General features: G+C 38.6%; 1 protein-coding gene across 4 annotated transcripts in view; it reads left to right on the top strand.

Moving 5' to 3' along the window:
* LOC122816649 (IQ domain-containing protein E-like) overlaps positions 1-25724 on the top strand; it is a 292142-nt gene that overhangs the window by 16968 nt on the left and 249450 nt on the right. For 2 of the 4 annotated variants that reach the window (XM_044089582.1, XM_044089585.1), the window contains exons 2-3: positions 5089-5159; positions 15401-15535. In XM_044089582.1, coding sequence (XP_043945517.1) covers positions 5089-5159; positions 15401-15535 — 206 coding nt within the window. Of the gene's footprint in view, positions 1-5088; positions 5160-10226; positions 10298-15400; positions 15536-25724 lie in introns of all 4 variants that reach the window. The other 2 variants (XM_044089584.1, XM_044089583.1) reach the window with 2 other exon arrangements.

The following is a 25724-nucleotide window of genomic DNA, read 5'->3' on the forward strand; positions in this document are numbered from 1 at the left end:
GTGACCTAGAGATGTCCTGTCATAATTTACATCCAATATATTTAGTTTCTAAGCAAAAATGTGATAATTAGGAACTAGAAGCTGAGAGCACCTCCATATTGTATGAGTTAAGACAATTGATAGTGTAGTTGGCTGATGGAAAAGAAATTATTTTGAAAGGAAAGAGATGGCAGAAATTTTTAAATAAATGGATGCTATGGTAGGAAAGTGTAAAGTGAAGGAGTATGGTAGATGGTAAGAAAGTAGTTAGGTACCGGGGGGCTACCCCTCCCCATCTCTCTACTCCCTTATAAGAAGTGAGAAACATAACGAGAATAAGATCGGGTGAATATCTTGAGTTTAACTCATTCACTCCAATGGAGCTCAGGAAGTTTGTACTGTAAATTCCAATGGGTGGAACCTAAGCCTTTTGACAGAATCAAATTATGTTCTTACATTTCAAACAAATGTCCATATCTCTGGAACAAAGAGGTTATGAAAGAAGTATAAGTGGCAAACTCTTCAGCACAAACTATTTTTATAGCAGTCACATTTTTTAGGTTCTAGGCCTTAAATGGAATTCTATAACTCACAGTAAACACAGTAACTATTACATTTGGAATATTTTCTAAACAACTTAGAATATCTCAGCAACCACTCAAGATATACACATACTGTCAGCAACATTTTATTCATCTAGCTGAGAGCTTTCATATGGGGCTAAGGAGTTCTGCCTTTATTATTTGGTATTTGAGTTATTTAGAAAAATGTGAAAATTATAGCTATATAAATTAATATCATAAAAAACAACAGATAATATCTATTTACATGCACTAGACAGAGGTCAAATACTAATGCAGTTGATTTTGCTACTGCGTAAGCTTTAAGATGAAATATTTTAAAACCTTGTACATAGCATGGTTTTGGAATTATTGATGCAAACATGAGCAAGCAATATCTGACTCCTAGAGGTGTCAGTAGGAGTTAACTGCAGATGCACCTGGAGGCATCACTCGGATGTAATGAGTTAATATTACAAACATCACACAATGTCCAAAGTTGTTCGTTAATACAATAGTGATCAAAAGGCAATTACATGTATCTGGGAAAATGGCAAGCAACAGTCGCAGTGTCATGGGAATTTATGCATTATATTTCTCAAGTGTTTCTAATCATAAATTATATAAATGGAAATAATGGAGTCATTCTAAGCTAGCAAAAAAAAAAAGACTTTAAATGCAAGTGAAAAGTTATACAAATGACGACCATTACTTTCCTGTAGAAATATTGTGCATGTATGTTATAAAGCTAATATTAATAATTTTACCAATTACTGCTTTAATAAAATAGTCCATGACAAGTACATATATTTTGCAGAGTAATTTGTAAGTCAAACAGATTGTCAGTTATTAAAAAAAATAAATGTCTGTGCTTTTGAGAATTCAGATACCATGACAGAGCTCCAGTCATATATTTCCTAGTAATTTATCATTTAAAAAGGCCTTTATTGCCAAATACATTCAACAAATACTTTACTGTAAATATTCCTGGTTTCTGCTGCCTGTCCTATTTTGAAATTGTAATTCTATAATGTTGCTTCTAGAATAAATTCTTCTTCACCAAACATAGGATGTTTCAAACAGACAATAAGAAGAATATTTCAAACCTAATGAAAACATTCAAATTCAATTGGGAAATTATTTAAGTAATTAAAAATAGAAGTACTGAACACTCCTTCTGATGCAGAATGGATTTTTTCAATTGGATTAATGTTGACCTACTTTCAAATAGCATTTCTGGTGCTGGAGGTGTGGCTTGAAGGGATGGCAACTGAGTTAGCAGGACGAAATATCTTCAATGGGGAGTTTCATGTTCTTGTATTTTACAGCCATCTTAGTTTCCAATTTCAATTACCAGCTGCCTATGTTCTGTTTCGGGTCCACTACCAAATTTCAAAGCACTTAACCTCTGATTACCGAAGCCCAGAGGATCGAGGTTTTGAAATATCGAAACTTGACGATGGAGATCGCTGTACAGTGCAGAATGGCAACTTTTCATTCCCTTCACCGTAGTGTGATCTCATAGTTGATATATTTAAGTAGCAGGGGGTGCATGGGAGCTTGCCCCTCTGCAAAAACGTAAAATTGTAAGTTTTAACGTTTTGGATTTTTTTTTTTAGTTTCTGTATTTCAAAACCTTGATCCTCTGGGCTTCGGTATTCAGAGGTTCGATATTATCAAATTTCGAAATTTGGTAGTGGACCCTCTGTTTCATGCATTCCACAACCAAGTGTTGTTGACACATTTTCCATCAGTTACAATCAGGGCCTATTGTATGCATTTCTTCCAAGTGAAATGATTCTAAAGCATTTGCTAAAAGTAAAAAGAGAGAGGAGAAAAAGAACATTGTCTTATCACTTCTTGCTGGACAAGACAACCATTGCACGCCCTTCTTTTGTTTGCCAACCGATAACCCTGTTCTACACAGCAAGCTATTAGACCTAACAAGAAGACAAAGCTTGACCTCAAGATTTTAGATCTGTCACTCCCACAGCATGGAGGCTAGCAGGATGATACCAAACATCTGTCTTTTCTTGCCAGCAGATTTTATCTAGCTCAAAAGAGGCTAAAAGGTTTACAAATCTTGCCTGCATAAACAGCCCAGCTTTTTCTTTATGCTGTAAAGGTAGTGGTGTAGAGCAAGCATTGTCAGTTCTGTAGATCTTATAACTTTGTGTAATACTGGCTTTAGCTACTCCTTCATCAGGATTCTTTTTTCTACTGTCTCTCTCCCTGTACCTTCTTATAGCTACTGTTGTAGCTGAGATACAGCTTTTGAAGGGGATACTTGAGCTGAGGCCTCCATTCAGTTTCTTTAGACAAAAGGCTTTATGAACTGTAAGCATGAATGTATAAAGAATTCTACACAGTTTTAAGCAAGGACAGCATGCCTTCACGAAAACAAATCCCCTCTTCGTGCTTAAGTGATCTCTAAAATTTATATGTGTCACTGTATCCAGCTGCAAGTCCACTACTCAAACAGAAAAGATGCAAAAAAGTCTTGCATACTTGTAGATGTGCATTGAAAGTGGGTCTATATTAGAACATCAAAGTTTCAGGTCTTCAAATGTTCTAATACCGAAAGCTGAAAATAGCGAAGTTTTAGATAACCAAATTCTTTCCTAGGGAAAGAATTTGGTTGTCCGTTCCTATTGCTTTGCTATTTTCAGCTCTGCGGTGGAAAGTTACGGTCGGGTTCAGGTAAGTCTGCGATTGTGTGGACGTGAGGGTTAGGGTGGGATAGGTGAGTTAGGCTTAGGGCATGGGTCAGGTAAGTGTGCGAATGTTTGGACATGAGTGTTAGGATGGGATAGGTGAGTTAGGGTTAGGGCACGGGTGAGGTGTGTGTGCGATAGTTACGGACCTTAGGGTTAGGGTTTGGGTTAAGGTAAGTGGGTAGATAGTGGTGTATGTACAGTTTACTGTAGGTTTAGGTGTAAGATTTTAGGTGTATGTGTGTGGATTGCTGTTTGTTTGGTGTGTTTGTGTTGTGTGTATGTGTTTTGGAACAGCACATTTTTTTCCCTAGGAAAAAATTTGATGTTCTAAATTTTCGGTCTTACTGGTTTTCAGTTACTAGGTGTTGATATTAGAACATTCGAAGACCTGAAACTTCGATGTTCTAATATAGACCCTAGAAAGCTCAATACTGTATTAAAGAATGAAAACACTGAGAGCATCTGATTAGTTGTATATCTTTTACAAAAAGAGAACAGGGGGACCCTGTCACAAAGCAGATTCTTTCTTTTCTAGTAAACACAAGAGTGTGACTTGAGAAATTATGACTTATTCCTCCAGGGCAGCAACTACCACTACAGCCTTAATCAGAAATGTATCTGCCCACAGTATTTGAGGCTGCTGTACTGACATCCATTGGCATATTTTCTAATCATTACAAACTGGATGCCCATTTGTGTAGTAAAAAAAAAGCATTTGCTTTGGCTATCCTGTAGGGCATGATATACAGACTTTATAGCAAGTTGCATTAGCTGGGGGTTCACTGCTTGGCACCTCCCGGTCATGTTTAAATTCCTGTAGCAGTGATCATTACAGATCCTCGCTGAAACTGCAACTACAGTCCATTTCTAAAGTCTACACCCCAAGAAAGTTATCAGATGAACTGAAAATGGTACAAATAATTATTGAAAAAATAAGCAGGAACTATAGAAAAAGCAGCATAAAAAGGCTAAAGGAAACAGTTACAGTTAACCATAGTTCACATAGAATAGGAAGACAGATGAAACTTGTCACTGAACTGTGCTAATAGTCTGAAGGTATGAACAGGATAAAGGTTTGAGAATTTCTCTTCCATGTCTGACAGTACACAATCAAGGTGTGCTAAGTAAGACAGAAGGGTGAAAATTTCAGGCGCAAACAAAAATCTAAAAACATTTTTTGACAGAATAGCATTTTCTTGGAGGTTACAAATCCTGAAAGGCTGGCAGTAATACAAAAATGTATGACTGCATTTCAGGATATTATCAAATGAAAATAAGGGTGCCTGCTGAAATCCTGAGGAACATAATTGCGATCCTTGGAGATGCAGAACTTTAATTGTGAGGTAGGGGAATAAACACCAAGTCCACAACTGCAGAACCTGAGAGTATTCCTACTTTGAGATATAGTGGCCTTGAAATTAATGTAAATAAATAGGAGTCAGGGACACTGCCCTCATATTAGAGGGTATAAGACATCCCCCCTCCAAAAACATTTTAAATATCTAACAGTGAATTTCAGAATTCACTGCTAGTTGGTGGAATCGCAGTTTACTTTTCACAATGTTAGGGTATGCACTATCGAATCTCAGATGAAAATCATCTATTTGAAACTGGGGAGTAGGATCTTGAGGCAGACAGTGTGAATTATGCAGTTGTACGTTCACTGTGAAGTGGCTGGATTTTTTATTATGAATTATGCAGTCCCCATTTGCTGACAAGTTGTGTTTTATTTATTTTAATGTGCTGTAAATTTAAACTTGAAGACAGAGGGATTCATTATTTTTGTGCTGCAGTGTTTACCCACGACCAATAATTTAATATCTTTGTTTTAGGTTGCAGCCATACGATTCCTGCCTGTAAAAACCCAGAAAGGCTGTATGAAGAAAATCTACAACTGAAGAAGGTAATCAGTCAAATATTATTTTATTCAAGTGTTAATAAATCAAGACTAAACTTCCCATTCTTTGTGCAGTTCTCTGGATGCTAGATCCAGAATTAATCTATTCAGTGATCTCATTGCTGGAATCTAGGGCAACCTGTTGGTGAAATCAAAACATGTTACACTTTGGTGGCCCTAGGCATGACAGAGTCTTAGTTCAGGTGGGAATTAAAGCTTCTTGTGGCAGTACTTCCCACGTGATGGAAGACTGAGCAACTGGACATAATTTTAGAATACATATTCCCACCTAAATTGTTTAGAGTATGTCATTTTTATGCCAGTTGCACGATTTTTAGAGGTAAGTGCTTGTAGACAAATATTCTTGACAAATGATATTGACAAGACAACAACTGTATTTTCCATTAATTTCATTTGGAAGTGGAACTGGCATCCTCCTTAATCCCTCTTTAGAATTATCTAGGTGGGAGATACGGAGAGCTCCTGCTCCTTTTATAAATAGACCTAATGGAAAATAAAGTTTGGTAATATAATTGCAGTTCAACTTAAGTCATTTATCTGTTTCAGGAGGGTAGGCACAGCAATTGTTGCAATATTTTCATTTTCAGATAATGAGTCATGGTGAAATTTGAGGTCCTATATGAATGAAAACTACTGAAACTGTTAGTGAAGAAGAATATGTTGAAAGTGTCAAGAAAGTCTTATGTTAGTTTTTAAGGAAAGGTTTAGCTTCCAAACAAACTATTGATAATTATCCTAAGAGATACTGAGTCATATTCTCTAGTTATATCTTCCTAAAGTATATCTTCTTGACGAAATGAGGTAAATAACCTTTAGAGAGCTACAAGTGATACATAATTGAAAATGTGTTTCTCATACAAACCCATGCTATATGTAGTTTGTTACAGATAGAGGTTTTGCATTGTAGCTACTGATACTATTAACCACTGACGGCCAGATAATTTGTTGAAGGAACAGACTGGTTCACCATTTTTCAACTTGCACTAAGAAAATGGGTACTCAGAGAGCATCAAACATGACATTTAAGTCAGTAGTCCACCTAGTGCCATGTTGTAAGTTATCCCACAGTACACAAAGTTTTGAGTTGACTGTTGACGTGTTGATAAAACTTTTTCTTGCTGTCCTGTCTAACTGAAAACTGATGTAGAGACTTAGCCCAAGATTTCTAGTTGCCCCTCTTAAGCTGTTATTGGTAGGTGAAAAACATATGAATGTTCTACTTGCATGCTTTTTTTCCTCAACAGCTAGTTTAGAGGGCTGTGGAAGGGTGACTGGTGATTGTGGTCTCCCTGCAAAAATGTTTAAAAGGTGAAACATCTAGTTTCAGAATTTACTGATTTTCCGTGGAATATTCCGTTTATGTTATAGTGTCAGGACTTATATTCTCATCCTTGCACTTATGATAGGAATCTGTCATAACTTTGGGAACATGTACTTTCTTAAGATGCAGAACTTCTGCAAGAAGAAATTCTTAACATAGAAATAGTGACAGAATGAGGGCAGATGAATATTATATAATATGTACTGTTCATGGAATCAAACTGTCAGTATGATAGGGAATGGCCATATGAGTTTCACTGTTGTCCAAAGACGTAGGGGGGGCATATGAGACCAAAAATGAAACAGTTATGAATAGATATATAAACTCTGTAAGTCAATAAGGATGATGCATGACTCATCTGGGAACAATATTCCAGTCTTTCTCCATGACGGAAGCAAAAAGAGGTTATTTTGGTCACTTTGCAGAGTACTAACTATTCTAAAGTCATTATGAGTTTTTTGAGCAATTGCTTAAGAAGGCATTAGTAAAACCAATGAATTAATAGTAGAGATCCTCTTTGATGGATCTGCATTTGGAGGTATCCTCTTTTACACTCCATTTTGGCATTTTTTTTTTGTCAAAAACTGCCATGCTGACAGACTCCCACATCCTACACTGGTGAATGGTATGACACATAAGCTACTCTGGTAAAGTGTTCCTAGGCCCTGAACCCTCTACTTAATTTCTTTCATTCACACAGTTCATCTCTCAGTCCCGGCATTCATCATGCCAGAGTTGAAACCTTTTAAGTGTTTATATGGCTCACAAATAATGAGACAGCACTTGAACTAACACTGTCTTTGCTGCTGGGGAGTGGAGCATGAAGTGAAGCAATGCACTGAGTGGCAGTGATTCAGTTCAGCCACTCCTAGATATAGGAGAGGGAAGCATGATGTGTCTATCATTACTTGGGGAATGGTGGTTGGTGAAAGTGCCCATAGTGTTGGTAGTTAAAAGTGCCTAGGATGGAGACTGGCAGGAAGGTCCTATCTGTATCCCAAAACCTTTGCTGGAGCACTATGGCTGAAGATTAGAAGGCAGGAAGTAGTCACACCATGCTGTATGTATATCCATTCCTGAGTTGGCCTCTTGATCCAAGTGTGCTATGTCCTAATACTTGATCATTGAGGGCTTGAACACATGTCCATCTTCTACTTTTTTCAGATAATGAAGGACCTGGGAGAGGTGTAGCACATATTTCACCTTGAAGGGTCTCAGAGGTTGATTAGTTGTCCAGACCATGCTGGTTATTGGCCATATCTCAGACAGTAGTCCCTTGAGTTGATTGACTGTAACCCAGTGGTGGCTCTCTGTGCCAGGATTCTTCATCCCAGTCACCCCTGATCCAGTTTGAAGACAGTCTGTATCTTGAACCCTAGACTTCAGGAAGTTGTTTGGGGTCTTGTAGGACCTGTCTTCATGGGAGTGGGAGCTCATCCTTAAAGAACATGACCTGAAGTCAGCAATAGGCCTATCAAATCCTGCATTCATTACTGACTCAACAGTTCCCCCATCCCTAGTCCCATATGCATTTGACCCCAAGCACATTGTTGTGACCTTGCCCAGCCCAGAGCTGGGATGGAGTGAGGGTCTCCTTCCCTCTCTGCATCGTTTGAAGAGACTTCTTTCTGTGAGTTTCTAGCATGAAAGCTGCTTATGGTTTCCCCGATAATCCAGTCCAGCAATCCGCCCTTCACATGTTATATAAACAAGCAAGGGGACATACTAATATATCACCCTATTCAGAGAATTCATATGAGTCCTGTCAGTGTGGTAAAAGTAGAGGTGAGATAAACTTGCTGGTAGACTCCCTAAGCATGTCTTCCTGCTTCTTCCTGCTGCTAAGGATTTAGGATATGCTGCTGGTTCAGATCGTCTGGGAGTGATGCATTCCTGGGATTTACCTGTTTACTGTTTCAGGAAACATGGCTTTACCCCTCTTCTGCTCTCTGCAGTAAGACAAGGAAGAGCTACCAGTGAGAGTACATTCTCCATCAATTAGAAGGACTCCTGTACACTTTTACATTCCCCTGTAATTGTTTCTTAATTGCTAAATTCACATAAGTTAGACAACATGTCCCCTTGCTTGTTTATATAACATGTGAAGGGCGGATTGCTGGACTGGATTATCGGGGAAACCATAAGCAGCTTTCTGTATTGCCTTTCTATATTTTGAATACTGTAGTTTGTTTTCTTTACCTTGTGTTTTGCTTGCATTCTGTTTAACAGCATATTAAAACTTCAAAAGAGACCACAGCTCTCTCTGTTCTGAGTCAGGCAGAATTTTTTCCCTCCCTCCCACCCATTTAAGTTGTCTTGTTAAATACCACTGTCTTTCTAGTTGCCCGCCTCTTATGTTAATCTGACCATATATCTCATTTCTCTCTACTTTCACTGGTTTATGTGAGTAATCACAAAACCATCACTTTTAATCCACCCTTCAATTATTTAAATTTATTGGCCATCCTACAATATTTCATAGTACCAAAATACAAAAGTAACCACCCCTTTCAGTCCATCTTGCTGTTTTAAAAATAGTAACTCTCCACTAAACCTTAACTTTTTAAACAGGTAAAACTCAAGTTACCTACTTTCATATCTAACTTCTCTAGTGCACACTGCAGAGTGCCATTCTTTTCAATCTTACCTTTAAGCATCCCTGTTACTAGCACTTTCTCTAATACCGAAAAGATCATCTCTACTTGACTCCAAGTAGACTTTTCTCTATCTGTTAAACCTAGCACTTGCTCCTACAGTACTTATTACCTTGATACGGCACTCTTATAGATAGCACCCCAAAAGGCAAACCCCCATTTCTCGGTCACCACGTCCCCGGAATCTCTTTTAAAGTTTTTTTTTTACCCTGATGTGAGGGAAAACCATAGTTCACATAGAATAGGAAGACAGATGAAACTTGTCACTGAACTGTGCTGATAGTCTGAAGGTATGAACAGGATAAAGGTTTGAGAATTTCTCTTCCATGTCTGACAGTACACAATCAAGGTGTGCTAAGTAAGACAGAAGGGTGAAAATTTCAGGCGCAAACAAAAAGCTAAAAACATTTTTTTACAGAATAGCATTTTCTTGGAGGTTACAAATCCTGAAAGGCTGGCAGTAATACAAAAATGTATGACTGCATTTCAGGATATTATCAAATGAAAATAAGGGTGCCTGCTGAAATCCTGAGGAACATAATTGCGATCCTTGGAGATGCATAACTTTAATTGTGAGGTAGGGGAAGTAAACACCAAGTCCACAACTGCAGAACCTGAGAGTATTCCTACTTTGAGATATAGTGGCCTTGAAATTAATGTAAATAAATAGGAGTCAGGGACACTGCCCTCATATTTGAGGGTATAAGACATCCCCCCTCCAAAAACATTTTAAATATCCAACAGTGAATTTCAGAATTCACTGCTAGTTGGTGGAATCGCAGTTTACTTTTCACAATGTTAGGTTATGCACTATCGAATCTCAGATGAAAATCATCTATTTGAAACTGGGGAGTAGGATCTTGAGGCAGACAGTGTGAATTATGCAGTTGTACTTTCACTGTGGAGTGGCGTTTTTTTTTTTGGATTTTTATTATGAATTATGCAGTCCCCATTTGCTGACAAGTTGTGTTTTATTTATTTTAATGTGCTGTATATTTAAACTTGAAGACAGAGGGATTAATTATTTTTGTGCTGCAGTGTTTACCCACGACCAATAATTTAATATCTTTGTTTTAGGTTGCAGCCATACGATTCCTGCCTGTAAAAACCCAGAAAGGCTGTATGAAGAAAATCTACAACTGACGAAGGTAATCAGTCAAATATTATTTTATTCACGTGTTAATAAATCAAGACTAAACTTCCCATTCTTTGTGCAGTTCTCTGGATGCTAGATCCAGAATTAATCTATTCAGTGATCTCATTGCTGGAATCTAGGGCAACCTGTTGGTGAAACCAAAACATGTTACACTTTGGTGGCCCTAGGCATGACAGAGTCTTAGTTCAGGTGGGAATTAAAGCTTCTCGTGGCAGTACTTCCCACGTGATGGAAGACTGAGCAACTGGACATAATTTTAGAATACATATTCCCACCTAAATTGTTTAGAGTATGTCATTTTTATGCCAGTTGCACGATTTTTAGAAGTAAGTGCTTGTAGACAAATATTCTTGACAAATGATATTGACAAGACAACATCTGTATTTTCCATTAATTTCATTTGAAAGTGGAACTGGCATCCTCCTTAATCCCTCTTTAGAATTATCTAGGTGGGAGATACGGAGAGCTCCTGCTCCTTTTATAAATAGACCTAATGGAAAATAAAGTTTGGTAATATAATTGCAGTTCAACTTAAGTCATTTATCTGTTTCAGAAGGGTAGGCACAGCAATTGTTGGAATATTTTCATTTTCAGATAATGAGTCATGGTGAAATTTGAGGTCCTATATGAATGAAAACTACTGAAACTGTTAGTGAAGAAGAATATGTTGAAAGTGTCAAGAAAGTCTTATGTTAGTTTCTAAGGAAAGGTTTAGCTTCCAAACAAACTATTGATAATTACCCTATGAGATACTGAGTCAAATTCTCTAGTTATATCTTCCTAAAGTATATCTTCTTGACGAAATGAGGTAAATAACCTTTAGAGAGCTACAAGTGATACATAATTGAAAATGTGTTTCTCATACAAACCCATGCTATATGTAGTTTGTTACAGATAGAGGTTTTTGCATTGTAGCTACTGATACTATTAACCACTGACGGCCAGATAAGTTGTTGAAGGAACAGACTGGTTCACCATTTTTCAACTTGCACTAAGAAAATGGGTACTCAGAGAGCATCAAACATGACATTTAAATCAGTAGTCCACCTAGTGCCATGTTGTAGGTTATCCCACAGTACACAAAGTTTTGAGTTGACTGTTGACGTGTTGATAAAACTTTTTCTTGCTGTCCAGTCTAACTGAAAAATGATGTAGAGACTTAGTCCAAGATTTCTAGTTGCCCCTCTTAAGCTGTTATTGGTAGGTGAAAACCATATGAATGTTCTACTTGCATGCTTTTTTTCCTCAACAGCTAGTTTAGAGGGCTGTGGAAGGGTGACTGGTGATTGTGGTCTCCCTGCAAAAATGTTTAAAAGGTGAAACATCTAGTTTCAGAATTTACTGATTTTCCGTGGAATATTCCGTTTATGTTATAGTGTCAGGACTCACATTCTCATCCTTGCACTTATGATAGGAATCTGTCATAACTTTGGGAACATGTACTTTCTTAAGATGCAGAACTTCTGCAAGAAGAAATTCTTAACATAGAAATAGTGACAGAATGAGGGCAGATGAATATTATATAATATGTACTGTTCATGGAATCAAACTGTCAGTATGATAGGGAATGGCCATATGAGTTTCACTGTTGTCCAAAGACGAAGGGGGGCATATGAGACCAAAAATGAAACAGTTATGAATACATATATATAAACTCTGTAAGTCAATAAGGATGATGCATGACTCATCTGGGAACAATATTCCAGTCTTTCTCCATGACGGAAGCAAAAAGAGGTTATTTTGGTCACTTTGCAGAGTACTAACTATTCTAAAGTCATTATGAGTTTTTTGAGCAATTGCTTAAGAAGGCATTAGTAAAACAAATGAATTAATATTAGAGATCCTCTTTGATGGATCTGCATTTGGAGGTATCCTCTTTTACACTCCATTTTGGCATTTTTTTTTGTCAAAAACTGCCATGCTGACAGACTCCCACATCCTACACTGGTGAATGGTATGACACATAAGCTACTCTGGTAAAGTGTTCCTAGGCCCTGAACCCTCTACTTAATTTCTTTCATTCACACAGTTCATCTCTCAGTCCCGTCATTCATCATGCCAGAGTTGAAACCTTTTAAGTGTTTATATGGCTCACAAATAATGAGACAGCACTTGAACTAACACTGTCTTTGCTGCTGGGGAGTGGAGCATGAAGTGAAGCAATGCACTGAGTGGCAGTGATTCAGTTCAGCCACTCCTAGATATAGGAGAGGGAAGCATGATGTGTCTATAATTACTTGGGGAATGGTGGTTGGTGAAAGTGCCCATAGTGTGGGTAGTTAAAAGTGCCTAGGATGGAGACTGGCAGGAAGGTCCTATCAGTATCCCAAAACCTTTGCTGGAGCACTATGGCTGAAGATTAGAAGGCAGGAAGTAGTCACACCATGCTGTATGTATATCCATTCCTGAGTTGGCCTCTTGATCCAAGTGTGCTATGTCCTAATACTTGATCATTGAGGGCTTGAACACATGTCCATCTTCTACTTTTTTCAGATAATGAAGGACCTGGGAGAGGTGTAGCACATATTTCACCTTGAAGGGTCTCAGAGGTTGATTAGTTGTCCAGACCATGCTGGTTATTGGCCATATCTCAGACAGTAGTCCCTTGAGTTGATTGACTGTAACCCAGTGGTGGCTCTCTGTGCCAGGATTCTTCATCCCAGTCACCCCTGATCCAGTTTGAAGACAGTCTGTATCTTGAACTCTAGACTTCAGGAAGTTGATTGGGGTCTTGTAGGACCTGTCTTCATGGGAGTGGGAGCTCATCCTTAAAGAACATGACCTGAAGTCAGCAATAGGCCTATCAAATCCTGCATTCATTACTGACTCAACAGTTCCCCCATCCCTAGTCCCATATGCATTTGACCCCAAGCACATTGTTGTGACCTTGCCCAGCCCAGAGCTGGGATGGAGTGAGGGTCTCCTTCCCTCTCTGCATCGTTTGAAGAGACTTCTTTCTGTGAGTTTCTAGCATGAAAGCTGCTTATGGTTTCCCCGATAATCCAGTCCAGCAACCTGCCCTTCACATGGTATATAAACAAGCAAGGGGACATACTAATATATCACCCTATTCAGAGAATTCATATGAGTCCTGTCAGTGTGGTAAAAGTAGAGGTGAGATAAACTTGCTGGTAGACTCCCTAAGCATGTCTTCCTGCTTCTTCCTGCTGCTAAGGATTTAGGATATGCTGCTGGTTCAGATCTTCTGGGAGTGATGCATTCCTGGGATTTACCTGTTTACTGTTTCAGGAAACATGGCTTTACCCCTCTTCTGCTCTCTGCAGTAAGACAAGGAAGAGCTACCAGTGAGAGTACATTCTCCATCAATTAGAAGGACTCCTGTACACTTTTACATTCCCCTGTAATTGTTTCTTAATTGCTAAGTTCACATAAGTTAGACAACATGTTTTCTTAATTGCCCTTCAGTGGCTGAGTGGGTGATCTCTGATGTAGTATTATAGAATATTGCTCCAGGTGCCTCACAGCTAGCCCAACAGTTCATCCAAATGATTTGATCCCTCATTGCTTCAAATGTTTTATAGAATGCAAGAAGAGCCCTAAGGCCACCTAACCTCATGACTGAGACTTTGCTGTATAAAGACCCAAAGGCCAAACATCCTCCTGTACAGCTATGCATAAGCCTAATTATGCAGCCTTCACCCATTATCCCATTGTGCTACCCTTTGTTCCAGTAAGGAGTCCTAACTTGCTATTGAAAAATAAGATAACATGTTTTCAGTACTAGCCTTTTTGATAAGATGCTGTGAATGGTATCTTCATTTGTCAAATGTATTAAAGTGGACTCCTTTTGCATGACTCTGTCCTGATCTATACATCTTTATTTTATACTTGTGAACTGAGCAGCCTGTCTGTGCAAGATCCCTAGCTATTCACTTTATCACTTACTGCGAATGGCTGGGGAGTTTGCTTAACCATCGTCAACAAGTAAATTGCAGTGGTTTATTTATTTTTACAAGTTTCTAGGTGTAATACCAGACAGCGCAGGAAACCATCCTGGTATAAGCCAAGGATGTCTTCCATGGTTCGGGTGACTCTTGTTGTATACCATCTGATCATGTGTGGTGTCCTGTGCAAGGTGTTAGAGGTAATTAAAAATGCTAGCAAACCTTCTACTCATCTGATGGGAAGATATATATTGTATTTTCCAACTGGTCAACATGTACTGTACTTCTGATTTATTTTAGGTACCTGTATGATATGGGTCTCAGTTATTGCACAGCTGAGGTCCATGTGTTAGCTATTTTCTACCTGCCATGCCCTTCTGGAGGGTAGGGCAGGGCTATGAGTCAGAATTGGGTAAATATGTATCTGCCTTAAAGGGATTCGACTCTGAACAGGCCTGTATGTGTAAGAACATCATTAATGTTCCCCTTTATCTGCTGTTCTACTTTTTGAATAACTGTTTTTTCCTACACTACAGGTTATAATCCCCCTTTCTTCTTCTTTTTGCTAGTTGCTGCTTCTTGGACATTATACAGTCTTCTAAAGTAATACATTTCCCTGCCAACTGGCTATTTTTCCAGTTACAGATGGGATATGGAAGAGTTTTTCAGACTATATTGGATGACATAAACAAACTGTGATAGGTTAGAGAGTTGTCACCTGTGAGGTTAGGAAGCTGCTTTTCCTTTTTTAAGCAAAAGGCCACATAGGTGGTATCAGTGCAGGCATGTTAAGTTTACACTGCTGGTCTTTAAAGTGAGTGAAGCACCCACCCTTCCTTCAAGGAAGAAGAAATGCCCTTTGAACACCCAGTTTGCCCTCCATTATCTTCATTACCAGCACCCTAAATTCATTGCTGAACTCTGATTTATCAGTGCCCCATTTATACACAGTCTATGCCCAGCCCTTCCCTACAGATCACTAAAAGGCCATAAACATGCATAACAATAATCTGGCTTTACATATCAGTTACTGGAGCACTAAAAACAGTGGTGCTATATAACAGTATGACCAGGAGGTCTGCACGTCACTGATTCTGTGGAGGTTGTGCCTGTACATATTAGGAGTGCAGTTAACTATATGCTGTTTTTTCTCAGCAGTGCCGTAACACGTTGTATATTTGTTTTTATAGCTCATCACCAGTTTGAATATGCAGCTAGATACCCTGAAAGCAAAAAGTCAACAACAAGGAGAGGTGCTGAAAAAAAAAGATGAAGAGATGGAACAGCTTTTGGCCCAGCATGAGGTACAGCTCCCAAATTCTAATGTAAGAACACTGTGCTTGTCAAACTGTATTCATATACCAATATCTAATACTAGAAAAATTAACAATCATTAATGAAGTATGTAAGAGATGTCTCACTTATCCTACTTGTGTACTAAAGTTTAATTGAGTTTTGTTAAGATAGTGTGGTACTGGGAGAGTTAAGTATACTTACTGTAGTTTGCTGTCATACTTTTGCATCCATTTGAGCTGTCCAACCTTTTTTTCTCAGGGACCACTTACTATACAGTTCAGGAGCCACTTGCCGTATTACCATGTCCAGCATGTATCTGTATGTGCAAAACAATTTGTTGAAGGACATACCAAGCTCCAAATAAAATATTTTGGCGAGCTGGTTTGTGGCCCTAGGGCCACTTGTTGGACACCTGTGTGGGAAGTTTATAATTTTCAACAATGGATTAGGACTCAGGAGACACAGTATATCACAGGGAGGTATTTCTTGGGACAATTCATTTTCCTACGTATGAGTATGGGACTAGCACTGTTTTAATTTTTTCTGTTACACTGAAGATGCAGTTTCAGCAGATTCCATGCTTGTTGGAGTAACATTGGTGCTAGTTTGGCAAACTCTCCTTCCCAACTGGATGTATCTTGGACCTCTTTATATGGTTGTACCATCCAACATACCACTACAGGTAGACAGTTTGCATTCAGTTCTTTCTCACTGGGTGTAGGAATAAACTTGCATTCCAGCAGAAGTCTCTAGTACTAGTTTCAAGACTTCAATATTGTATCTTAATATACAGTATGATTTTGTCATTAAAACAAACTGCGCAGCTGGGAAACAGGTTCATTTTTCTAAATGACCCTTTCTGTGCCTAATCTGTTTTGGGTCATATATAAAACTTCTGTGTAACAGCAATGCTTTTGTTTCATTGAAGCCATTGGACATTAGGTGAAGGCTGCTGGCATTTTCTCACTTTTATTGTAGAAGAAGCTTGTCATTGGCGAAGTCTGCTCAACTTTGAATTCTTCTAAATCCAAGGAATCCCACCATAAATGTAAGCGCTCTGAGTATAAAATAATTGAAAAAGGCTTAATCACAATGATGGGGTCAGGGAGCCACTGTTGGTCTTTAAACTTTCTATGGTCATGGAACGTAATAATTTTAGCCTTGCTGGCATTTGTTACAGCTCTCTGTCATTCTGGTTAATCTTGGTCCTTTCAGCACCAGAATGACTTCTTCCTGTCAGATCAAAGGCCCTTTATATGGTTCAGAAACTGGTGCTAATCAACGTGAATGCAGTATAGGGAGCTTAGCGATTAGAACAAGTCATATCTGACTGAGACTCAGGTGACTCTAAGGATTTTGCACACAGTCTTGTTTAGCCACATATTGTGGCTGCACTAATTTTTAGATTGTAAAACTCTTAGAGGAAAAAAGTTTTCCTCTTACCAACAAGACTGAGTGACCTTGGAATTAGTATATACAGAGTGTCAGCTGTGTTTGGAAGCAGATGTATTGCCCCCTACAAAAACACTCTTTTTTTAATGTGATTTTTTTCAGTCATTGCCTTTTGGTAGATTGTTTATGGCATGATGCTTTGTGTTTCTGTTAGCAGCCATGAAGTTACAAATATGTTGGCTGCTGTATGAGCAAGGCTTTATTTAGCCCATGGCCAAGTTGCTAGGCCTTACCTCAGGAATGTTTTCCCATGATTCAACTCCTCCATTAATTTTGCAGAATATTATTTAGCCACATAGTGTGGCTATGGTGATGGACAGGTTGACAGACAAGATCAGACTATGATGTTTGTAGATGACATTGTGATCTGTAGTGAGAGCAGGAAACAGGTGGATGAGACCCTGGAGAGGTGGAAATCTGCTCTAGAGAGAAGAGGAATGAAGGTCAGCAGGACTAAGACAGAATATATGTGTGTGAATGAGAGGGAGGATAGAGGAATGGTGAGGATACAGGGAGTAGAGGTGGTGAAGGTGGATGAGTTTAAGTACTTGGGATCAACAGTTCAGAGTAATGGTGAGTGTGGAAGAGAGGTGAAGAAGAGAGTACAGGCAGGATGGAGTGAGTGGGGAAGAGTGTCAGGAGTGATTTGTGACAGACGAGTAACATTAAGAGTGAAAGGGAAGGTCTACAAGAGGGTAGTGAGACCAGCTATGTTATATGGGTTATGGGTTAGAGACAGTGGCACTGACAAAATGGCAGGAGTCAGAGCTTGACGTGGCAGAGTTGAAGATGTTAAAATTTCCACTGGGTGTGACGAGGATGGACAGGATTAGGAATAAGTATATCAGAGGGTCAGCCCATGTTGGAAGGTTTGGAGACAAAGCCAGAGAGGCAAGATTATGTTGGTTTGGACATGTGCTGAGGAGGGATGCAGAATATATTGGGAAAAAGATGCTAACAATGAAGCTGCCAGGTAACAGGAAAAGATGAAGACCTAAGATAAGGTTTATGGATGTGGTGAGAGAGGACATGCAGGTGGTTGTTGTGACAGAGCAAGATGCAGAGGACAGGAAGAAATGGAAAAAGTTGATCCGCTGTGGTGACCCCTAATGGGAGCAGCCGAAAGAAGAAGTGTGGCTATACTAATTTTGAGATTGTAGGACTGTAGAGGAAAAGATGTTTTCCTCTTACCCAGAAAAATGAATGATCTTGGAATTAGTGTAGACAGAGTAGCAGTTGTGCTGAGAAGAAGACAAATTGCCCTCTGCAAAAACACTTAATTTTATTTTTTTTTTAATTGATGTTTTGAGGCATTGCCTTTTGGTAGATGTTGTATGGTATTTCATTTTGCATTTCTTTCAGCAGACATGAACCTGCAAATATGTTGGCTACTCTATAAGCAAGGCCTTTGCCAGTACCTCTACTTAAGACCTGTGTCAGCTAGCTCATTGCCAGGCTGCCAAGCATTAGTTATGAATTCTGATTATTCATTACCTCAGGAAAGTCTTCCTATGTTTCACCACCTTCAGTATAGCGTATTGTGAGACTCAGCTAGCCTCCCTTGTTTATTAGTATTTTCTGGATGGTCATTAATTATGATCACTCTGTTGCACTCTAGCAAAGGCAGAGTGGTCCCCATCATCATTTTCCAGATTGTCAATAATTGCTTGCCACCACAGTTAGAATAGTGTGTCTTTTGGCTATTTTGCAACCAGCTGCTTCTGCAGTGATGTCTCTGATATCTGGTTCACCATTATCAACTTTTCTGTCCCATCATCCTCCCCATTATCCCAGGTGTTGCTGACCTTCTCACCAAGAGTCATTCTGTTATGTTCTCCACAGTGTTCCTTCAGGACATTTTATGGCCACTTCCTGTAATTCCCAAATCTATGCCAGAATCATCTTATTCCCACACTCTTCCTCATGAAATGAAGAAAGTTCCATAAAGGAGCTGTAGGTCCCTCTTTCCCTCTTTAGAGTGAGAAGATTCGAAGGAATTTTTACAGATGTCATGCTGATTCCATGGATAATACTAATGATGGATGAAGAGTCAGGATTAATGGCATCTGTCCCAAAAGGCCCATCCTTTTGTAGACAGTCTTCTCATTATTGTATAAAGACTAAAACAGTGACCTTCCTTGACAGCAGATAATGTCCCATCAGCATGTGATATCTGAAACCTGCAGAGCACTGGAGCGAATCCCCATATTTGTTTTAACACTTGAATACTTGTCAGAATGCTGAATAAAAAGACAAATACTGTGAATGTGTTACCAGTCTCCATGAAGTCTTTGTTCTGACTGAGCAGCATATATGTCTTAGTGGTAAGACCTGTACTTCACAGCTCCAGGATGAAGGGTTGAATCATGACAATTGGGCACTGCCTGTGTGACGTTTTACTTCTCATTATATCCGTGTAGGCATTATCTGGGTACTCTGGTTTTCAGCCAAAAACATAATTGTTGATTGGTTGCACTAAACTGTCCATATATATGCTGCATTTGCATTGCTGTTGTGTGGGCTGTGGCTGAAAATGGTTTAAGAAGGGCCAGTTCACTTACCTGGCAAACAAACAAAATAAACTACCTACTATATAGAAGTATACGATATGATATGCTCTTCTTGTCTCTAGGTATTAGTAATTTAAAAATATGTGCCACAAGTGTTACATCCCATTTTTCTAATTATAACGTGCACTGTTGTTTGAAATAGCATGCATTGTATTACACTGATAATTTAAATTATCCTTAACTTTACATAATGAGCATGGTTAGACCCACTTAGATGGTTAGTTACTGGGCTATATATTGACAGTTTTATTAATTTTATTCTAAATGGTTACACTAAAGGTAAAGGTTGTTAGTTTGTTACTGCTCACATTTTTTCTTTTGCATTATGTTATCTGATAATGGTTATGACATTTTTTTTTACAGTCCCTTTCCCTCATTCATAGTTCCCTTGCCATTAATTATCTCAAAACCATTTTAGCAAAAAAGCCAAACACTATGTTATCCAATGGCTGCTCTTGTCTCCCAATCATCCTCCATCTTTTCTTTTCCTAATTTACATGTCCCTCACAGTTGGGTCACCTAATGCTCACACTCCATAGGCCGGTCCTCTTGCACCCAGCTCCAATCTTCTCCTTTAATTTTCTTGCCACTTATTGGTTAGACCTTTGTATCTCAGACCTACCACATAACACTCCTTTTATTATTATGCTGATTTGGATTACAATGGAAGTTTGTTAACCTGTGTATAAATAAGAGAGGAAATATGGAATTCTAAGATAACAAAAGTTCTCATCTGTCAGAAGGAATGGTTTAATAAATGCTAATATTTGGAAAAGAAGAAGACTCTGTGTTTCTCTATATCTCTATGTATATTTTTGCCTGAAATCTTGGGACTGCTTTCTCTGTTTCTACTTCTATTTTAACTTCTTTAGATAAAACGGGCATTTTGTATCAAATGAGATCTTTTATTCACATTCAATAGGCATTCCAATAAATGTAATTTTCAGTCTTTAATACCATAATGATTTACTGAATCATCAATTTATCCAGCTGGTTTCTTCAGTGGTCTCTCCCAGATATGTGATATTTGATAGTACTTCTATCTGATCTTACTTTTGGGATAGTTTTTGCTGTACCACACCTTTTCTTGAAGACATAATATCAAGAGCATCTCCCTGCAGGTCCTGACTCAACAACTCTCTGAGACACGTCTTTCATTCCTGTGACAGCACTTGATCTTTGTCTTCCTTTTAGATACCTTTGTTTAATCTAAATGTCTGTCATACCTTCTGCATTGCTTTCCCTCTTCCCCATAAATAATGTAGTATCTTGTCTCAGCGACAACTACTTTATTTCAGTCTGCAAACTTTCCCATGGCTTTTAGATTCCTGTTTTATCCCCAGCTGCCTCTCTTTCTGACCAAGCAAGTAGGTGGACTTCAAGCGGTAGTAATTTATCTGGGAGTTAGAATGAAACCTGTGTAACTTTATATGATTTTCTGAGACTGAGGAGGGTTCTCTTGCATTATTAGATTATCTGAGTTAGGAAGAATTTTGGGAGGGTATTTGCTATTATAGTAGACCTGAAATATTCTCTGTGAATAACTGAAATATTCCTAGTGAACATGTAACTGAAGTATAGTTACCCACAAGAGGAGCTTTAACATCCAACAGGCTATATATTTCTTGTGGACTAGACAGATTTGTTGACTATAAGTTCAGTGTGTATATATATATATATATATATATATATATATATATATATATGTGTGTGTGTGTGTGTATGGGTTTCGGACAGCCTATCAAATGTACACTATGTCGACACTATTTGGTCAATGCAGACAGATGGTCAGCAGGCGTGCAAGATCAACAATCCCCTGTAGAGGAATATTCCCTTTCGAAAGGGATTGTGCAATCTCAGAGTTAGTATATATTATTAGCAGGGGATGTGGAAGGTGCAGGAAGCCTTGCCGCCTGCAAAAAACACTCACCATTAGGTTAGTCTGCTCTGGAATAATCCCTGGTGCATGCTCAGAATGTGTTGATATGTCGATATTTGTGAATTTGACATTATGGCATCAATCTCATGTGTGTCGGTATAATGCACAAAAAAAATATATATATATATATATATATATATATATATATATATATATACATTCTTTCCTTTTTTTTTTGCCAGACCAGTGCAAGATAAGGAATGCACAGGAAGCAGGAAGGAGATGTGATTAGCCACAAGCAGATGTAACCTAACATTAGTTCTCTGGCCAGGTCTTTGACTTTGGTATGGCTGCTATATCAGCCTTGATTTTACAGAATGTGAAACTAACTCCTCTGCTTACATCCAAGTCTTGAGTTATGCTCACTCTATTAGAGATCTGGACCAAGCTTCAGGAGAGGATGGAATTACTTCTTATGCTGCTGTCATCAAAAGCTCCTATTTGTATGCCTTTTTGGCATGAGTGATATGTATTATTTGGTAACCTGGTTTAAATTCTACATCTTCTGCAAGATGCATTGCTTAAAAAATTGAGAAAGTAGTGTCTTAACAGTGTCTGCTTTTAGTTCTTTTATGTTGTATATTTTGTTTTATAGGTTTTATGCACCAGTTTATTGATACCAGTAACTGGTCCTGCTTAATAAAGAATGCTGATGTAGGTCAGCATGATCCCTTACCCAATGAGTAAGCCATTGTGTTGCTATTCTGAAAATATGTTAATGAAACAGTTTGGATAGCAGAAACTACTCAGACTATTCCCCCATCTTTGTATACTAAAAAATGGTAGTGCTATCAGTTTTGATTAAGATCAAGACTTTGTATATGTGCAGCTATAGCATATGGGAATTAATATCCTTTATAGTAAAGGCTACAGGACCAGGGCAGTGAAGAAATGAGCAAACAGTTGCCAGAATGGCTGCTCACGTACTCTGTAGTTTGTATCAATTTGTAATTTTTAGAATTTCTGTACCATATGGGATATTGTAATGATACAGAAGAACAAAGGTGAGGCTGGTTTGGAATTCTAAACTAAGAGTATTTGAAAGTGTGCTATAGAGTTTAATGTGGTATGACTGGCAAATTTAAGTAATTATGTAAGTACTGTACGAGGAAGGGCAGGGATGGATAGGTGAAATTAGGGCCCCAACATCTCAAGCAATAAGAATCAATTTCCAATTTCTTAAGACAGCCCTACCACAATACTTAACTTCAGGGGCTAACCTTTAACCTCTTTCTTTGATTTTGAGGAAGTGCTTACAGCTATACAAGGTGGCAAAGAATCAGAGCAGTTTTGATCTGCAGAGTGTGTGAATGCCAATATCCATGGCAGCAAAATTTTCCAAAGATTGTGCATATTTACCTACCATGGCAACAGAAACTTGCAAAGGATGCATCCTACTTACTTACAGCCTTGAGGAAAAATGAATGCCACATAAAGTTACAAATGTTTATTTCCTGTATAGAAAACCTACTTTCTACAAGTTTCATACTATTGTGCATCCTCTTTGCTCTTAAACAATGTCCTAGCTTTGGTATTCATAATTACTGCAAACACTGCTTCTTATTCAGAACCATCACTAAACAAAATGTTTGCCATTGCTGACAAGACAGTGCAAGTCTGCTTGTTGACTGCCAATAATAGGCATTTGTACTATAATAATTAGAGAATGAATGGGCACTATATGGTTACCATAGTGAAGTTCAAAACACAGTGTTTGTACTGTTTGTTCATGAAGTGTCCATACTTCATAAACATGAATAAATGCCTCACACTTTGAAGAATTCAAACACTTCGCAGCTGTCCAGTTCAGGTGGGTGTATTTCAACTTTAGGTATTTACATACTAACACAAAGGGAAAAATGACAATGAAAGGCATTGAACTGATGACGTGCCTCCCACTGTCTATTACTTAACACACACTCCCCTAAAATAATTGCATTTTTTTTTTTGTAAAATAACTAGACTTTACTTTCTGCTTCTTCTGCTGAACCACAGTACAAAAGCTAACCCATCTAACATTTGTTTGCATACATCTGTAAACTGATTATTCAGGTGCTGGAAGCCATCCCAGTCACTTGTCACAATGGATTCATTTTGTGGACCCATACCTTGTGTGTGCAAAAGCAAAACAGAGTAATACATATTAGCCAGGATTCAAAAAGGTTACTTCCAGCGGTAAGTCCTTTTTACCACTGGCAGTAACTGGTTCCCATTCTTAGACAATCCTACCTCAGTGCTCACCTTGAAGAGTTGCAGCACCAGGGGGGCTGTCTATCTGGCCTACCTCAAATGCTAGGGAGGAACTCCAGGACAGCGGCATATGGTAATTAGCCATGTGTTGTTCCTCTAGAAATGTCTACAGTGAGTGCCTTACTTTGCCAGAGAGATCCACAATAATGCTTGACTGCATAATTCCTTACTGGCAACTGCAGTAGTTATCTCAGCCAAAAGCTTGCATCCGCCCATTACTTTCTGTGGGTGAGGTGCTGAAGACTTTAGCAAGCAAGTAGTAATGGAGTGTGTGGCTATGTGTGTGAGTGAGTACAGAGGTTTGATTGGTGTCCAGTGTGTGTGTGTGTGTGTGTGTGTGTGTGTGTGTGTGTGTGTGTGTGTGTGTGTGTGTGTGTGTGTATTTGTGTCTGTTTGCATGCCTGTGTGAATGTAGATGTGTCTGTATGTGTGGAGGGTGTGTGACCACTATGCCTCTGAACCCACCCACCCCTTGACCAATGAGCAGTTCCTGCATTACTCGCTGGGAACACTAGATATCACAGACACTCTTTAATATTACCTAAATCCATTAAAGTTAAAGAACTCGTTTCATAGGTTCGTAGGTACTTACTAAGCTATTGATCTGTGAGAACATAAGAAGCCTAGCTTTACATTCCAGTGGTAGTTTTTTTGGACATTATGTTTTGTGTATGAGTAACCCAGAGGCGGGCAGAATAGGGATATGTTGGGATATTTGCTTGCTGTCCAAGAGGAGTTTGTAGAGGTTTTGCAGCACTAAAGATATATTGAAGTGGAGAACACTAGACAACAGGGACACTTGGTAATATTATACTACTACATACTTAAAAAAAGTAAATAGAACTCAGGTTTTTGCAGCACAAAACATATTAGGCATGCAAAACTGTATGACTGTCAAATGTCTGGCATTATTGACGTACTGAAATAATCTGAGAAGTATGGGAGCATGCTCAACACTACTGGACAGTGCTGGGGACACCAGACAACATTAGGAAGTCTACAGGCTACTCTAATCCACTTAGTTCACAGAGCAAAAGATCTTGGTTCTGGGTGCATTTACTGAACAGGAAGAATGAAACTCTAATGTCTTCTGGCATTACTGATTGACTGTAAACATTTACGACTACTGATCAACAATAACATTAAGAGGCAACATCAGGTTATGGTGTGTGTGTGTGTGTGTGTGTGTGTGTGTGTGTGTGTGTGTGTGTGTGTGTGTGTGTGTGTGTGTGTGTGTGTGTGTTACCTGTACAAAAACAAAGTGGGTAGGGAACACGGTGGTGTATAATTATTATATTTTTGTATTTGCTCTGAATTGCTTTTGTATCGTTTACATGAACCGAATGCCTTTGATTCAGTCTGTATTACATTTTAGGTCTTTCTATTAAGCCTAAAATGTAATAACTGTTTCATGGGATGCCTCTGTATTTTGCATAATAAGCACAGGTCTGATATATAACACATCTCTCTATCTCTCTCTCTCTCTTTTTTCCTTCCCATTTTAGAATCAGATTTAAAAAAAAATGTAAAACAGCAAAAAGTTATGACTGCTGCCTGGTAAGCAGTGTGTAGGTGGGTGTGAATGTGTATGTGTGTGTGTGTGTCTATTTTTTTTTTTTTTTTTGCTATTCCAGACCACACACCAGTTTTGTTCAGTCTTTTGTATATTTTCAAATCTTTAAACCCAAGTAGTGGCCCCTCCCAATGATATGATCTGCAGACTTCAGCTACTACACTTGAAAGGGACAGCTACATGCTGGCTTTAGTGTGTGCTGCTGTGTAAAAGTAATGAAGTAAATGGACGTGTGATAGTTACCATGCTCTTTACTCTGGACCCGACCTTGCTAATCAGATGACTGGACACGCTAGTAAGTGCTCTGCCTGGATGCCAGCAAAACAAAGAAATGCAGTGAACCTGAAAGAAAATCAATCACAAAAGGTTAAGTGAAAACACTGACACGGAAGAATTCTGCGGCTGTTCTGCAGAAGTAGTGCAAGCTGCAGCTT

Source organism: Protopterus annectens, chromosome 12.part0 (assembly GCF_019279795.1).
Source record: "Protopterus annectens isolate FY-2018-M chromosome 12.part0, PAN1.0, whole genome shotgun sequence".
NCBI lineage: Eukaryota > Metazoa > Chordata > Ceratodontiformes > Protopteridae > Protopterus > Protopterus annectens.